We start from the raw sequence: 14,698 nt of genomic DNA, 5'->3' as shown, positions 1-14,698 counted from the left end.
CACCACAGGGAGAAAAGCAACAGAGCTTCAGCCTCCAAACTAGATACAGACTCTAACGTGGGAGAACCGGGTTTGATTCCCCACTCCTCCACTTGCACCTGCTGATGTGACCTTGGGTCAGTCACAAGCTCTGGCAAAGAGCAGTTTGTGTCAGAGCTCTCTCAGCCCCACCCACCTCACAGGGTGTCTGTTGTGGGGAGGGGAAGGGAAAGGAGTTTGTAAGCTGCTCTGAGACTCCAAGTGAAGGGCGGGGTATAAATCCAATCTCTTCTTCTCTTCTTCATCATACATCAACTTGTTTCTGTCAACAGTTCTTGAAGCCTAAACAAACTCCTCTCTGGGGCACCCAATTAAACCCCTCATCCACACAGTATCGCCCAGACCTGGATAGCCCAGGCAAGCCCGATCTCATCATATCTCAGGAGCTAAGCAGGGGTGACTCTCGCAAGTACTTGGATGAGAGACCTCGTTGGAATACCAGCAGTCAGGAGGTGGAGGTAGGCTTTTATTCAGCCACTTCTCTGAATATCCTCCAGGCTCCCAAGTAGGGGTCAGTCACCAGAGGTCGCCATGACTGCCAGGTGCATATGCACACATGAAAAATACAAAAACTACCCCCCCCAAAATCTGCAGTTTTACAAAGAACGATCTGTCCCTCCCCCTCCACACAGTCACCCAAGCCCAAAATTAGTTAGTTTAAAATTTTATTGGTTTTTTTTTAACTTTTTAAATATTTTTACTTAATAAAAAGTCAAGGTTTGTCCATCTGGTCATGTCCTTGTCAAGTTAATGTGGGAAAGTGGCATTTGCTCTAAGAGCCTGAATGGAGTCATAAATAACAGAAAAGAAACCCTGCCCTTCTCCGGGCAAGGGGAAGGGGCCCTGCTCCGTCCCGCTGGCTGACAGCGCCCCATGCGGGCTTCACTAAACCAACGGAAAGGAAGGTGCTTGGCGAGGGGGGGGTCCGGACCGGGCCAGACTGCACCCCTCCAGGGGCCTCTGCCGTGGGCATGAGGGCTGGCCCAGGCATGGGGCCAGCAACTGAGCCAAGGCTGGCTGGGGTCTCAGGTCACGGGGAGAAGGGTGGACATCAGTTCCCAGGGGGGTGGAATGGAAGCTGCTGGGAAGGATGAGACTGAACTGGAAAGAGAAGAAAGAGTCAGTGAGGTGAAGGAAGGCACAGACCGTCCAGAATCACCAGTCCTATCCAGATCTCAGAACCCCAGCAAGCCCCATAACACCTCCCACTCGTGGCCAAGACCCAAGGCTCTTCCCTACTCATCAAAAGTAGCAGAGAGCATTATCCAACTGAGCCCACTTCCCTCCCTGGACTCACCTTGGTGGTGCCCTATATAAGTGTATGGGGAGGGCGTGGAGGCTGAGAGAGTGGGCACACCGCTCTGGGGCACGCCTCCCTGGGGAGGCCCACCATGGGTCTGTGAGGGATGCAGCAGCATGACCTGGGGAGCTCCAGGATGAGGGGGTGGGGCAGCTGCAATTCCAGTCTGGACGTGGGCCTGTGGAAAAATATAAAGCATTTCAGCCCATCTGCAGGTCAGTATTTCACATTAAGAGGGAAAGACCTTGGCATTTCGACAACTGCATAAAAGCCAACAGATGCGGCAGCAACCCAAATCCTCGAAATGCTGGGAGATGATACTCATTTGGTAGCTGGTTTAGTTGGTGGAGCTACAGTCTCAAGCTAAAGGTAAAGGTACCCTTGCTCGAAAGCCAGTCAAATCCGACTCTAGGGTTGCGGTGCTCATCTCTGTTTCAAAGCCGAAGAGCCAGCGCTGTCGGAAGACATTTCCGTGGTCATGTGGCCGACATGACTAAACACCAAGGCGCACGGAACGCTGTTCCCTTCCCACCAAAGTGGTACCTATTTATCTACTTGCAATTTCTTGCTTTCAAACTGCTAGGTTGGCAGGAGCTGGAATTAGAGATGGGAGCTCACTCCGTCATGCGGCACACCCGGGTCTCGAACTGCTGAACTACCGACCTTCCACAGCCTGCAGTTCAGCGTCTTAACCACTTGAGCCACTGCAGCTCCTAAGTCTCAAGCTAGACTTTACTAAACCAGACCTTACTAACCCAGAATACATTTTCCCAATAAGACTTGATAATCCAGTGCTGCTTACAGTCCTTGTTAATAACTGTGTGGTACATGTTTATCAAACTGGCTAAAATATGAGACATTCTCTAACTGGAGAACCTGACTGAAGACAAAATTAAACCTAATGGTTAATTACACATGGAAAGAAAGTAACTGCTACACCTGGGCTAAGCAGCAGGGGCATCACAGCTATGCAAGGTTATAACAGTTGCCACTGCAATACCAGCACACCACCCAACCACAAAGCATAGCTTCCAAGGTTGGGCAAGCAACAGCATGGCTCCAGCAAGCACTATTCAGTTCAGAAACACAAAAAATAAAGAACCGCTTTCAAAAGGAGAACAGGAGCTCTAGTGCAGAGCTACAGTAGTCAATTTCCTAAAGTCAGGAGCCTTGTGGGCCTTAAAAAAAAGCTTCTAAGTTACTAAGCCTCAAATGACTTAAGCCCTCTACAAGTATGCATAGCCTATACTTCGTTGAGATGCATCTGCAAGGCACTTGGGTTGGGAGACTACTGTGACCGATAGCACACCGAAAAAGAATAAAGTGTCAAACATTCTTTCATAGCAAGACCTGTTATCTGTACCCCTGCTGTTCGGCCCCCCAAACACAGTGGCCTTAGCTCTCCCATGAAATTAAATGAAAGGAATCATTCAAGCAGGAGGAAAGGACACAAACAAACTGTACTAAGTGACCCTATAAAAATACAAGTGGGACCACAAGGCTCTGATCTGTATAAACCCAAATAATTTAGTGCTGAATTTTAATTCATAACTTTTCATGTGTTTTTAAAAATTTTGTAACCTGCTTCAGGCAGGTTCCCAGAAGAGGTGGCATAAAAATGTCCTAAATAAATCAATCCATCTACGGAGGATGCTTTAGTTGCCCAGCTACAAGCCACTTAGACACAGGGCCAGAAACCTGCTTTACAGCTGCCCTAAATACCAGTGAGGTTTAAAAAAAAAAAAATTCCAATTTTCAGCAGCAAAAGGATGCTGCTCAAGAGGAAGCAGATAAAAACGACTTCGTTCGTAGCATTTCTTAAAACTCTACACAAATCATATGCTTGAACCCATGAAGACCCTCAAGGGGTACAAGCCCACTTCGTTTGTTTCCTCAGGAGTTGCTGGCACAGTTAAGGCTAGAGCATTCCCTGAGCCAACAGGGAGCACACACTCACCTGGGTTACGTGGGCCATGTTGGTATAGCCATGCTGTAGCTGCTGGTGAGCATGGATGGCGTACACAGCCTGCTGGGGAAAGCTGCTTTGTGGAGACTGAGCACTCGGCCCTGGCGTTATGGAGGGGGGCGTAGCAGTCAGCGTGGCCGTGTGGTAAAGGTTCTGCTGCTGCTGGGCGCTGGCCAAGTGGGGTGGCTGTCCAGCCTGGTGCTGAGAGGCAGAAGACACAAGGGTCACCGCTTAAGCCCTGAAGCCTTGCACACAATCCACTCTCAAGCCATATTCTCTTCCCCTCTGCTACCACCGTACTACAAAGACCAGGCACACCGTGGTGATACGGAATACATCTTTGTCAAACCAGAGAGTGTCCAGTACATTTCACCTTGCTGCTTTCTCTACTAAGCACTGATTGTGGGGAGGTGGAGAGAAAGGAAAGGTTCTTTGGTTGCTAATCCTTTCCATCACTGATAGTGCTGTAGAACTAGGTCAGGAAACTCAGATCCCCAACCCACAGAAGCAGTTCCTTGGAGAATAATCAATCTTAGTTAATTACCTTCACTAAAACATTAAAATAAAACCCTTTCTTGCCCTTCTGCTTGGGGGAAGAACCCTGGACTGAGTACTGTGTGCCTGACCCAAATAAGAGAAGTGTCATAGGCTGAAATTAGTAAGTACGATGGCCTAAGGCCAACCATCCATGGGAGTTTTCCTATGCTCCTCTGTTCCTGCAGCCCCCTCTGATAACCAAGACGATCAGCTGTGGGATTCCATGGGGAGGACCAGCCACACAGGTTGGGAAGCCAGAATAAGGAGGGGTTAGGGGAATGAAACGGCTCCGCTTCCTTCTTCTGCAAGCACAGCTCCACTAAAGGAAGAAGACAATTTCACCCTTGTCCCTTCTCATTCAGCTGCACAAATATTCCGCTGTACAGGTTCCACAACCCAAGGAATGATCTTTCCAGTGAGCTACAGGAATAAAGAAGAACATGGAAGAAATGCCATCTGCCTTCTGTGCAGATATGGCTGGACACAAGCTACCATCAATGTAAGCATACACATGAAGCTGCCTTATACCGAAATGGACCATTAATCCACCCAGGTCAGTATTACTTACTCAGACTGGCAGCATCTCCCCAGCATTTTAAATGGAGATCTTTCATATAAACCTACCATATGATCCTTTCAGCTGGCTATGCCAGGGATTGAACCTGAGACCTTCTGCATGCCAAGCAGATGCCCCACCACTAAGCTACAGATTCTCAAAAGCAGAACACAAAAGACTGCACAACTCTCAAAAGCAGAACACAAAAGACTGCACATTTGTGTGTCATTGGGCTAGTTTTAACGTAGGTATTACACAGATTATTTTCTTGACTTTTTGAACGTCCCTTCACATACATCAGCTCTAAGAGCTGGTACAGATTGAAAGCAGCTTCACTCCTAATATGCTGGACTACCCCCCGACATGAAATAACTGCAGATTTTCAGAAGAGAGCTCGTAAGAACACATCTGGGCTAATCCCAAAAACGTAAGACCAAAATGCACGGGTTGCAAGAGCCAGACAAGCATTACGTGCCTCCCCACAGCTAGTAACCCATTCCCTGTGCACCCCATCTCTTCCAGTACCTGCACAGGGCTGGGTGCAGCATGTTGCGCTTGCTGTTGGTTGCCCGTGGGTGTGGTAGCTGGTTGAGGCTGATGTGGATGCAGCTGTGTGGCATGGTGGGGATACGACTGATGCACTGTGGCTGGGGAGAGAAGCAGCAAGCAGCAGTCAACTATGTGTAGGGAGGAAGGGGAAAGTAAGCGCAGAGCGGGTGTTATCTCCAGGCTCAGTGCAAACTCACCATAGAGTGTCTGGGGCGTAGGTTGCTCTGCTGGAGGGTACTGGGGAGTAGATGACGAGACAATGGCCTGGGGGTGGCTGCCGGACGTCATCATGCGTGGGTTGCTCTGCAGCATTGGGGCAAAGACGGGCTGTGGAAGGGGGGGGGGACAGAAAGGGTTAGAGCAAAGGGGGACATGGCCTGCACACCCAAGGTCTGTTTCTTTCCCCCACTAGCACATTGTAACACCCACCTGCGAGGGATAGTGTGCCATGGGCTGCATCATGGTGGGCTGCCCTGTGAACTGCTGGGGATTGTAAGAGATATAGGAGGAATACGGCGTGGCGGCCACCAGAGGGGGGCCTGCAGCTGCTGCAGCCTGCATAATGGGAGGCGCTGAAGTAGGCTGGTGCTGGTCCGAACGCTGTGGGGGTAGGGAGCCTGTGCAGAAATCGGGAAACCCAGGTCACACTCATAACCCTTTCCCAAACCACAGAAATAAGGCACACAGTCCAAGCTCCCCATGGGTCTCACCAACGCTTCCAGAAACATCCACTCACCTTTGGCTCGGTACTTCCCTTGCTGTCCAGGCACAGAGTTGGAAACCGGATAGGGATACATCTGGGGTGCCTGTAGCAGACGGGGCAAGCCAATTAACCCTACAGCTGCGCCATTCCCCCCACCCCAAGTGGTAACTTGAAAAGGACCAAAGGTTATGCAGCTCAACACTCTGTTCAGAGACAGAACCCGCCCCCACAGGGGGAATGCTGCCACAGAACAATCCCCTGCCACTGACCTGCACAGCTGGGCTCATGTGGATCTGTGGGATGTAAGAGATGTACTGCGGACTGTACATGCCACTTTGCCCTGGTGTGATCACTGGGATGGAGGGCGTAGAGTGGGTCCGTGGTCCCGGTGAAGTAGGCGTACTCGTTGACTTGTTCTAGATGGTTAAGGTAAAAGAAAACGTATGAAGCCAGAACACCAACTATCCAGAAGAACCTTTAAAAAGGCCCAAAGTCTTCAGCAAATGGTATATTATGGCAGTCCAGCCTAGCAGGCTGGTTTTGTTTAAGACGCTGATATGCCCACCTTTCTTCTGATCATCTCAGGATCCAAATCTATGAAGACTTTAGATCTCTTTCCCTCTGGGGTTGCCCCTCACTTACTCACCACAGACAGAAGCGTCTTGGAGGGATTAAATTCCTTTGCGTTCGGGTTTAGTGTTGACTTCTTCACCTGCCTGGAGCCACAGAGTAGAAGAGACATGAGATGAGGAAACCACCAGGATTGTACAGCATCAGAGCACAGGCTGCGGTTCCCACTAGTGACTCACTCTGAGACGGGGCCATCCTCCTTGTCATCTGTGTCACCTTTGCCTGGAGGACTAGCTGTCTGGGTCTGGCGCTCCATGCCTTCACAGGGTCCCTTCTCCTCCTTATTGCTGCTCTCAGACAGCTCAAGGTTGGGTTTGGGGGATTCATCGGGCACTTCACACGTGCCCCCTGCCCCCACCAACGCTTCTGGAGGCTTGTCTTTCACTTTCCCTTCAAGAGTCTCCTTGGGTCGGAAAGGGTCCAGCGAGGCTTCTGGGGAGGAGCTGGGCTGAAGCTGGGAAGGGAAGAAGGTGCAACAATTATGGTTGCATCTGTAACATTATCATCCCCACAAAGGACATGTGGACAACCTTCCCTCACCTTGAACTGAGCTCCAAACTTGCGCAATTCCTCCAGCTGATTCCTTTTCTGCTCATTTTGGAGTCCTAGAGCATGGCAAAAGCATCGGGACAATTAAATAAACAAATAATCAAGATTTTAAAACTTTAAATCTTAAAAGGTACAGCAAAATTAGTCATGCAGTTCAGGTTCCATTGTAGCAATCAACTAACAATCCTCTCAGAAACCGAGAATTTTCAAAAGGGTTTTGAGAGAAAAGCAAGAAGTCACAAACCTTTGCTGGCCTGTTTAACCGGGTCTGAGGGCCCCATAACTTCCAAGGTCCTGCTGGGTTCTTTGGTGGCAGAGCTAGGCACCTCTTTAACTGAGGATGAGGGAAGGGGAGAAATTGTTAGTGCCATACTCCCAAGATGCACCACAAAGAACAAGGTAGAAACTACTTCCAAGAATCAGAAATAAGTATGGACTACGTGACCTCTTAAATCTAGCTCAACTTAAAGTCTAGCTCACCCACCTTCTTAAACTGAAAGTGCAGCTTCATTTACCCTACCAAGTACAATCAACCAACTAAACCCAGTGGATCTGAAAAGGTGGCCAGCCTAATTGGGGAAAGGGACGGGGAACTAGAAAGTCTTGATATTCTGGGAAAGGACAGACAACTAAGAGAAAGACATGTCTCGTTCAGTTCCTGGCAACAGTCCACCAATACAATCTGCCAGACTGCCATTGGGCTAGACTCATTTCACTTTCAGTGACAATTCTTACCCTCAACAGCAGCTATAGGGGCAGATGTTAGGACCTTGGGCGAAGGCGGGGTTGGGGAAGCACTAGGCTCCAAGGCAGTTCTCGATTCCGAGGGCGATGCAGGAGCAGCAGGGCCAGATGATCCCATGGGGGGATCTTGGGAGGAGACTGGCACAGCCGAGACAGACTTGGGAGAACGAGGAGGATAGAGACGACCCACTGTGTGGAAAAGATATCAAGAGATGTGAACACTAACCCATGAACCCCACCTTGTATTCTAGACTTAGGGGAAATGACCTTTTGCGCGATACCTGTTGGAGATGCAGCTGAGACTTCCATGGGGCGGCTGGAAGGGGAAGACATAGTCTTGGCCCCCCGGAGGGGTCGCTGAGACTTTGGAGACATTCTGGATGGACCTATAAGGCAGCAAATAAGTAGTGAGACAAGTATACCAAATAGACCTGCACTATCTGCAACTCTTCCTTGCTGGAAAAAGACAGAGCCCATCATTTGCCACATCTCAGGACAATGAAAACCGAAAAAGCCACGTTAATAGAGAACTGTCACTTCATGGTAACCTCCATGGGAAGAGATTCCATGGCCCCGAGATAGCTTTTTCCTCTGGGCAGAGTAGGACTCAAGCCTTTTTGTCCCATAGGAATGGGGGCATCAAACGATTCATGTTTCCTATTTCCAAGCCCAACATCTCAGCCTCAGCTTCACCTCCATTGATTCCTCGCTGCTCTGGAATGGAGCCAGGGCTGCTGTCTGGATGATGTCCACTTCCGCGGGGCGGCAAAGAACCCATGCCTGGCCTCCCACCACGAGAGCTGCTGCAGCGCATGCCTCCTCGTGTGCCTTCTCTGACACGCTGGGGAAGAGGTATGTATTTGCCATCTCTGGAAAAACAGAAAACACCCTGATGTAGCACAAGGGACCACAGCCAACATCATGAATTCAAAGGCACATGCGCTGCAAAGGGAGTGGCAAACCCCAGATGCGCAAGATGACCAAGCTACCAGGTGCTGGCTTTAGAAGGGGGACTTTGGTATGGTTTTCCTCCATCCCCCAAAAGATGCAATCTGAACCAGCAGCAAGTGACAACTGTAACTGCCCCATGCTGATGAAGGTATTTCGCTGCTGAGACTAAACCCAGCCTTTCTCTTTTCACCTTCTCCTCTTAGCCTACTGTCACTGTCTCACCTGGATGCCAGACTAGGGCTGTCCCTCCCCGACACTTGTCTTTGCACAGAACTGTGCTTCTCCTCTTCTGTGCGTCCATCGTCATTCTCCATGGCAATACGTTGTCGGTACTGTGGACTTGACTCAATCTCCCGAGCCAGCTGGGCGGCCCTGGCCTCTCGCTGCCGGAATTCCTCTGAATTATCTTTCTCAAGAGGTACTCTACCATGCAGAGACAAACACAAAAGCTGGCTAGGAAAACTTATGATGCCAACTGCTCCTCTGTAGACAAATGTCTGCTGTCCTATCACGAGCAGAAATGCCAACCCTCTGCCAAGCTCATCTTTAGAAGGTACTGATACTTCCAGAAGTTCACAGTCTTTGTCTGGCCTACACCAGATCTGTCAGCCTCAGATGCTGGTTTATCTCCAACTGCGATTTGGCTGACACCTTTCACTTCCCACACAAGTGTGACCCTGAAATTACGTTTCAAATTGCAAAGAAACACACAATTTCCATCAACAACAGGCACAGTCAATCTATCAGAGTACCATAAATGAAGAGGTATAGTTTTGCTACACAGCTACTGAATCAGAGACAGTTTGCTGGCCTTGTGAATTTCTCACATATTTGCACTTTGGAGGCCAGGGTAGAAAAGCTACACACACTAACTGTTCATTTAGTCTCTCAAGTGATACACAACCAACCTCCTGGCAAGCACAGCCTGGGCAACAGGAGAGGAGATTAAAGACTAGCACTTCTTTATGGGGCCCGGAGAGACTGCGATATACTATCTGCATTGCATGCTCTTATAACTACATTCCTGACTGCAGCACAGATAAATAGCTTATAAAAATAGCTTCTAATGTTGCTATCCATGTAAATCCCTTATATCTGATGTTCCTTCAAACCTCTCTTTCAGTTACAGATCTGATAAGATCAGTAACAGGTAACAGTTTTAGTCCACTCCATACACAAACACTACTAGTAGCTGCGGATGGGTAACTCTTTCACATTTAAGCTAAGAATCTCTCCTACCAATAACACCATGGTCATCAAAAATACTCGTACATTACTTTTAATTGATAACAAAGAACATCTGATGGAAGCTGTTAGGAGCGTCAAAAGGCCAAGACCAGCATCCTGAAGAAACTTTGTCATTCCGTCTATTATCCTTCCACTGCCTTATCATTTTCACTCACTGCTCATTGCCTTGCAGTGACTAAAACACTAACAGTTGGGGGGGGGATAGGGAGAAATGACTAGTTTGGTGTTCCGCTGTTGTCCCCGGTGTGTTTTGCTAGACAGGTATTCAACCAACATCACGTGATGTCTCACCCCCTTCCCAGGGTCCGCCAAGCCCATTCATGACTGCAGCTGTCACTCACGTGTAAGAGGAGAGGCTACTGTCATAGGTGGTCTTCACACCATAATTTTCCTCGTTGAACTTGAACATCTCATTTGGGTCCCAGCCATTAGACTGAAATGACAGACAACCACCTTTTCAAGCATTTTAGCCCAAATAACAGCTCAGCGAAGAACCGAACCCAAGCAAGCCAGAGCAGGACAATTACCATGTCAGATTCCAAGTCATAATCATCACTGTTGCTGTCTCCCCCTTCCCAGCGCTGTAGAACCTTCTCCTTGTGCTCTCCATTCACCTTTGAATTCATGGCGATGGCAGAATCCGTGAACTTATCTAGGGCACAGAACATAGAAGGTGGTCTGGATGCGAAGTCCCAACCTTTCCATCCTAGGCTTCAAGAGTGTCACGGGATATCATTACCTTTGGTGGCGTAGTTAAAATCTACGTTGCGGAAGTGCACAAGCATAACGTCGGCAGGCTTGAAGACCATCGTGTCCACAATATCCTCCCGCTTGGGCCCTATTGGCTGATCAGGCACCTTCTTGTGCACGGCATCCACAGCCAGCTCAAACTGCAGAAATAATCCATACATCACATGCACATTGCCCACCCTGGAACTATGCGCACAGCTGTATCACACCATTCCACGAGCCCACATCCGTAGCTATTACCAAGCAATTCTTGGCTTCTCAAAACTACAAGGAAACCAAACACTCACCTTGGAGCTCAACGTTTTAAAAATCCCTTCATAGGTGCTTCCATTTTTCACCTTCACATCACATGTAGAGCCCTGGGAAGGAAACAGGAGAATAGAAGTAACATCAAGGAAGGGAGGTTTTTCAAGCTGCAGTTCATCACACCTCTCTCTTCCCCCAGATAGCTTCACCTACTGCAGGAAGAGGAAGAGAACCAGCACAGGGGGTTAAGCACTAGATTCAGTGATTTGGATTTTACCACCTATGAATATACCATTTGGACAACTAATCAACAACATTCCTGTTTGGTTTGCAGGCAACATTTGCACATACATTCACAGAATATCTGGAATATTTCTGAAAGCACCTTTAAAGCTAAACAAAAACAAAGCAAAAAAGGAAAGAATGCTCAGGTTAGCTCAAGTCTGAGCAGGTGGTATCACAAGGTTCCCCACACCAGCAGAAAGAACTAGAAGGAATTCCTCAGAATACCATCTTTTATTGCACATTCACCCACCTGTATATCTGCCCATCAAAGTCTCCACCCTTCTAACTTATCTCATAGACTCACCACAACAGCTGTCAGGAAGTGCAGCATTCGGGAATTGTTGTAGACACCCTCAAAGACCTAAAGGTAAATAAGGGGGACACAAGGTTCATCAGAAAACTTGCAAACTTACATTCTCTTTACAAGTGGTCTAGAGCTTCCAGTTGGATGGATTCACAATCAAAAGAGCAATAAAAAACCACTTTTTAACAAACTGTACCTCACTATGAAAGCAGTAAATTAAAAGGATTTTCCCCCCCTTTGGTGGGTGCAAACAGTTTTCTCCAGCAGTCAGATGTCCAGGCCAAGGCACTGGGAAATGGGCCCACCATCAGTCCCTGGACAGAATGCTAGAACCAAGGACAAAATTCCAATTTTTCTAACCAGGCAGGCATTAAACAACTGCTGCCATCCTGTTTTGACACACCTCATATGGTAAATGGTTTAATTTCTACTTTGTCTAAACACACCAGTGCCCTCCAATGGTACAAACTAGAGTATCTAGTAAAACAGAAGAGGCAGCAAGGTCTTTCATTACTAAGACATTACAAGTGGCCTCTTTTGCATCTAAAATATGAACAAATAATGTTGCTCCAAAGCTTTAAAGGAAGCCTGATCTAGAAGCCCATTAGAAAAACTTCACTTAAAACTCCACTGGTTACATCCCAGAGAGTACATACACCATACTACTAGCAAGGGAAGATGGACAGCTTGGTTTAGGAGCTCAGGTATAATTTAATAGTTGCACAAGTTCCATAGTCTAGAAGTCTTAAAATGCAAGAACAGCCTTGTGGCTCTGGGAAGTCAAGATTCAGATACTTACAGGAGACTGTGGAGGTCCTTTGCCTGTGCTCTGACCCCTGAAAAAGAATCAGGGCTAAGTGTAACTCCCCAGAATGTGATATCCCCTCCACACATATGTTATATTAATAGACCATCTTTGAAAAGTATCACCATTCATTATATAAACTGAATTTGTCCCCAAGGGTTCGAAATAGGTATGATACATTTTACAGCAAGCATTGTACAGTGGAGAAAGCGAGGGATGAATCTCCTAAATCAGCTACTAATCTAGGAATAGCAACCCCTCTTCATAGCATGGGACAGCATGGGCTCTTAGGTAAGCAGGCACAGAGTATACTGCAAGAAGCATCACTCTCAGCAGAGAGGTAGAAGACCCTGCAAATTGTAAAAGAAGCAAAATGTGCGGAATCTACATGTTCCAGCATTCATGCCCCATGGTGCAAAGGACAGACTGTAAATAGTTGTGAAGCCCTTTGTATGGAATGGGTTCCTTATGGATCTTACCCACACTTCTAACTTTTCAATACTTCAATTAGGTTTACAACAATTATTAGGTAACTTGTGGGAACTCAGCCAAGCCAGGCAGAAAGTTATGCCACATAAAAGAGAAGTCATTCTAATGGCAATAGTAAGGCAACCAAGTCAACAACAAAAGGGAACAGTCTATGTTAAATCATATCCTGACATGTGCACTCCTGACACATGCACTCTCTTCTATCAAAACCTATGTAGTTACAAAGCCTTTCCTAGCTTCTGATACTCTGCAGCACAACTTTCAAGGCTAGAGAACTAGCACACCTTTTGTTGTCAGATTCTAAAAACTGATGCAACATGTTTCTGAAGGGGTTTTCCAGCCACAGAGTGACCTGTTGATCTTTACACTGGCCAGGCTAGTTGACTACTCAGTTCATTACAAGTGGAAATACAGCTACTTCCTTCATTGCCATACAAGCTGAGTGTGGATAAGGTAACCTGTCAGGTATAAATTGTAAAACATCCTTTCAAGGCCCTTTCAGCTAATTTCTCTAGTGCCTTTGGGTCAAGGCCCTTTCAGCTAATTTCTCTAGTGAGGAATGGTGAGGAAATAACCAGCTTGCAGTGCCCTCTTCTGTATGTGTCTAAGACAAAAAAAAGTATCTTAACAAAACAAACTATTCCATTTCTATCACTCTTACATTGCTAAATTTGAAGCAATTTATATAGAGACTTATTAATTTATACCCCACCTTTCTCACCAGTGGGGATCCAAAACAGTTTACATCATTCTCTTCTTCATTTTATCCTCACAACAACCCTGTGAGGTTAGGTTAGACCGAGAATGTGTAACAGCTCCAAGGTCACCCAGCAAGGTTCCACAGCAGACTGGAGATCTGAACTGGTGTCTCCCAGATCACAGTCAGACACTAACCACTACATCACCCCCAGCTCCGAAAAGCACGATTCTATGCACATTTACTCAGAAATAAGTCGCAACTAAAATCAGTAACAAGCACATATAGAACTGCAACGTCATCCTATACAATGAGCCTTGTAGCATTTTAGAGTTCAACTGGTTTGCTGTGGCAGGTACTTTCACTTGGTGAAGTGGACACTGGCCTACAAAAGTCAGTGACACTGTAAACTATTTAAGTCTTTTGCAAGGAAGAGCCTTGGTGCACTGAAAAAGCTGAGTTACTGCACTGGAATAAAACCATCAGTTAAAAAGACATTAAAAGAGGATTTTTCTTCTTCTTTTGTGCTAAGACAGCTATCCCTTCCGGACTGTGTCCTTATACCCTCCCTCCCCCCCCCCATCACCACACCATGGAACTTACACAAGAAGCATCATTTTTTAAGAAACCGCTTCCATCGTGCCTTAACCTCACATGCCGGACTGGGGAGGGATCAGCAGCATCCAATCAGCCGCTAGCCTCACGAACCGCGCTCATCAGCAGACAGCCAACTCTTCCCCCTTCCTTCCCTTAGCCCTCTTTTCAACCCTTCGGCGGGGGGGGGGGCGCGAACACGTGCGCGCGCAGCCTCTATTTCTCCCCCCCTTTCCCCTTCCTCCCCCCCCCACCCGCCCGAACTCCCCGTCCCCCCTTCACGTGATGACGAGTCCGAAGCCATTTACCTGGTGCCGCTTCCTCCAGGGGGGCCTCCTGCTCCGCTGCCGGGGGGCGCCACCGTCGCGGCTCTCACTCCTCCCGCAGCGCCGGAACTGAGGCTGCCGTTGGGGCTGGCGGGGGCAGGGTTGGGCTTCCGCGAAGCAGCAGCTGCGGCGACGGCCGGAGGCGGCGGCGTCGGCGTGGTGGGCGGCGGCGGGCCCGAGGCGGGAGAGCCGGGCTGAGGGGAGGGCGGCGGCAGCGGCTGTTTCAACATGGCGGTAGCGGCGACAGCGAAAGGGCCGGGCGCCGCAGTCTCAGCCCCCCGCTCCCGCCTCCTGGGACGCGCGCGAGGGCCGTTGGGCAAGGGAGCCGAAAGCCGAGAGGGGAAGGGGAGCCCGCGAGGAGTTCCGCGCTCGGCCCCGCTTCGGCGCAGCCTGGGGGCGGCGGGCGGAAAGGGACCTCTGGAGGGAAGGG

At 48.5% G+C, this 14,698-nt stretch overlaps 1 protein-coding gene across 1 annotated transcript; it reads right to left on the bottom strand.

The window, feature by feature from the left end:
- Positions 1 to 797: 797 nt before the first annotated feature.
- On the bottom strand, positions 798 to 14,698 carry ATXN2L (ataxin 2 like). Its single transcript, XM_015425812.1, has 23 exons — positions 14,251 to 14,698; positions 12,157 to 12,193; positions 11,358 to 11,414; positions 10,810 to 10,881; positions 10,512 to 10,662; positions 10,300 to 10,424; positions 10,114 to 10,205; positions 8,747 to 8,947; positions 8,267 to 8,442; positions 7,855 to 7,959; positions 7,565 to 7,762; positions 7,074 to 7,163; positions 6,821 to 6,885; positions 6,460 to 6,734; positions 6,297 to 6,366; positions 5,920 to 6,066; positions 5,684 to 5,753; positions 5,377 to 5,564; positions 5,145 to 5,274; positions 4,924 to 5,045; positions 3,297 to 3,506; positions 1,337 to 1,517; positions 798 to 1,140 (listed from the first exon to the last, which is right to left on the bottom strand). The coding sequence occupies exons 1-23, from the start codon at positions 14,496 to 14,498 to the stop codon at positions 1,091 to 1,093; spliced, it is 3,060 nt and encodes a 1,019-aa protein (XP_015281298.1). The 5' UTR covers positions 14,499 to 14,698; the 3' UTR covers positions 798 to 1,090.

This window comes from Gekko japonicus, unplaced genomic scaffold (genome assembly GCF_001447785.1).
Source record: "Gekko japonicus isolate JY-2015 unplaced genomic scaffold, Gekko_japonicus_V1.1 scaffold2079, whole genome shotgun sequence".
Lineage (NCBI taxonomy): Eukaryota > Metazoa > Chordata > Lepidosauria > Squamata > Gekkonidae > Gekko > Gekko japonicus.
Note: the sequence above shows the minus strand (reverse complement) of the source record. Positions and strands in the feature narration are given on the sequence as shown.

Excerpts from the sequence above, each read along its gene's own strand:
- ATXN2L (XM_015425812.1), bottom strand. The coding sequence starts at position 14,498 with ATGTTGAAACAGCCGCTGCCGCCGCCCTCCCCTCAGCCCGGCTCTCCC. Across the intron at positions 10,663-10,809 it reads TTAAAACGTTGAGCTCCAAG|TTTGAGCTGGCTGTGGATGC; the intron begins GTGAGTGTTTGG and ends TTATTTCTGCAG. Across the intron at positions 5,046-5,144 it reads TACGCCCCAGACACTCTATG|CCACAGTGCATCAGTCGTAT; the intron begins GTGAGTTTGCAC and ends TTCTCTCCCCAG.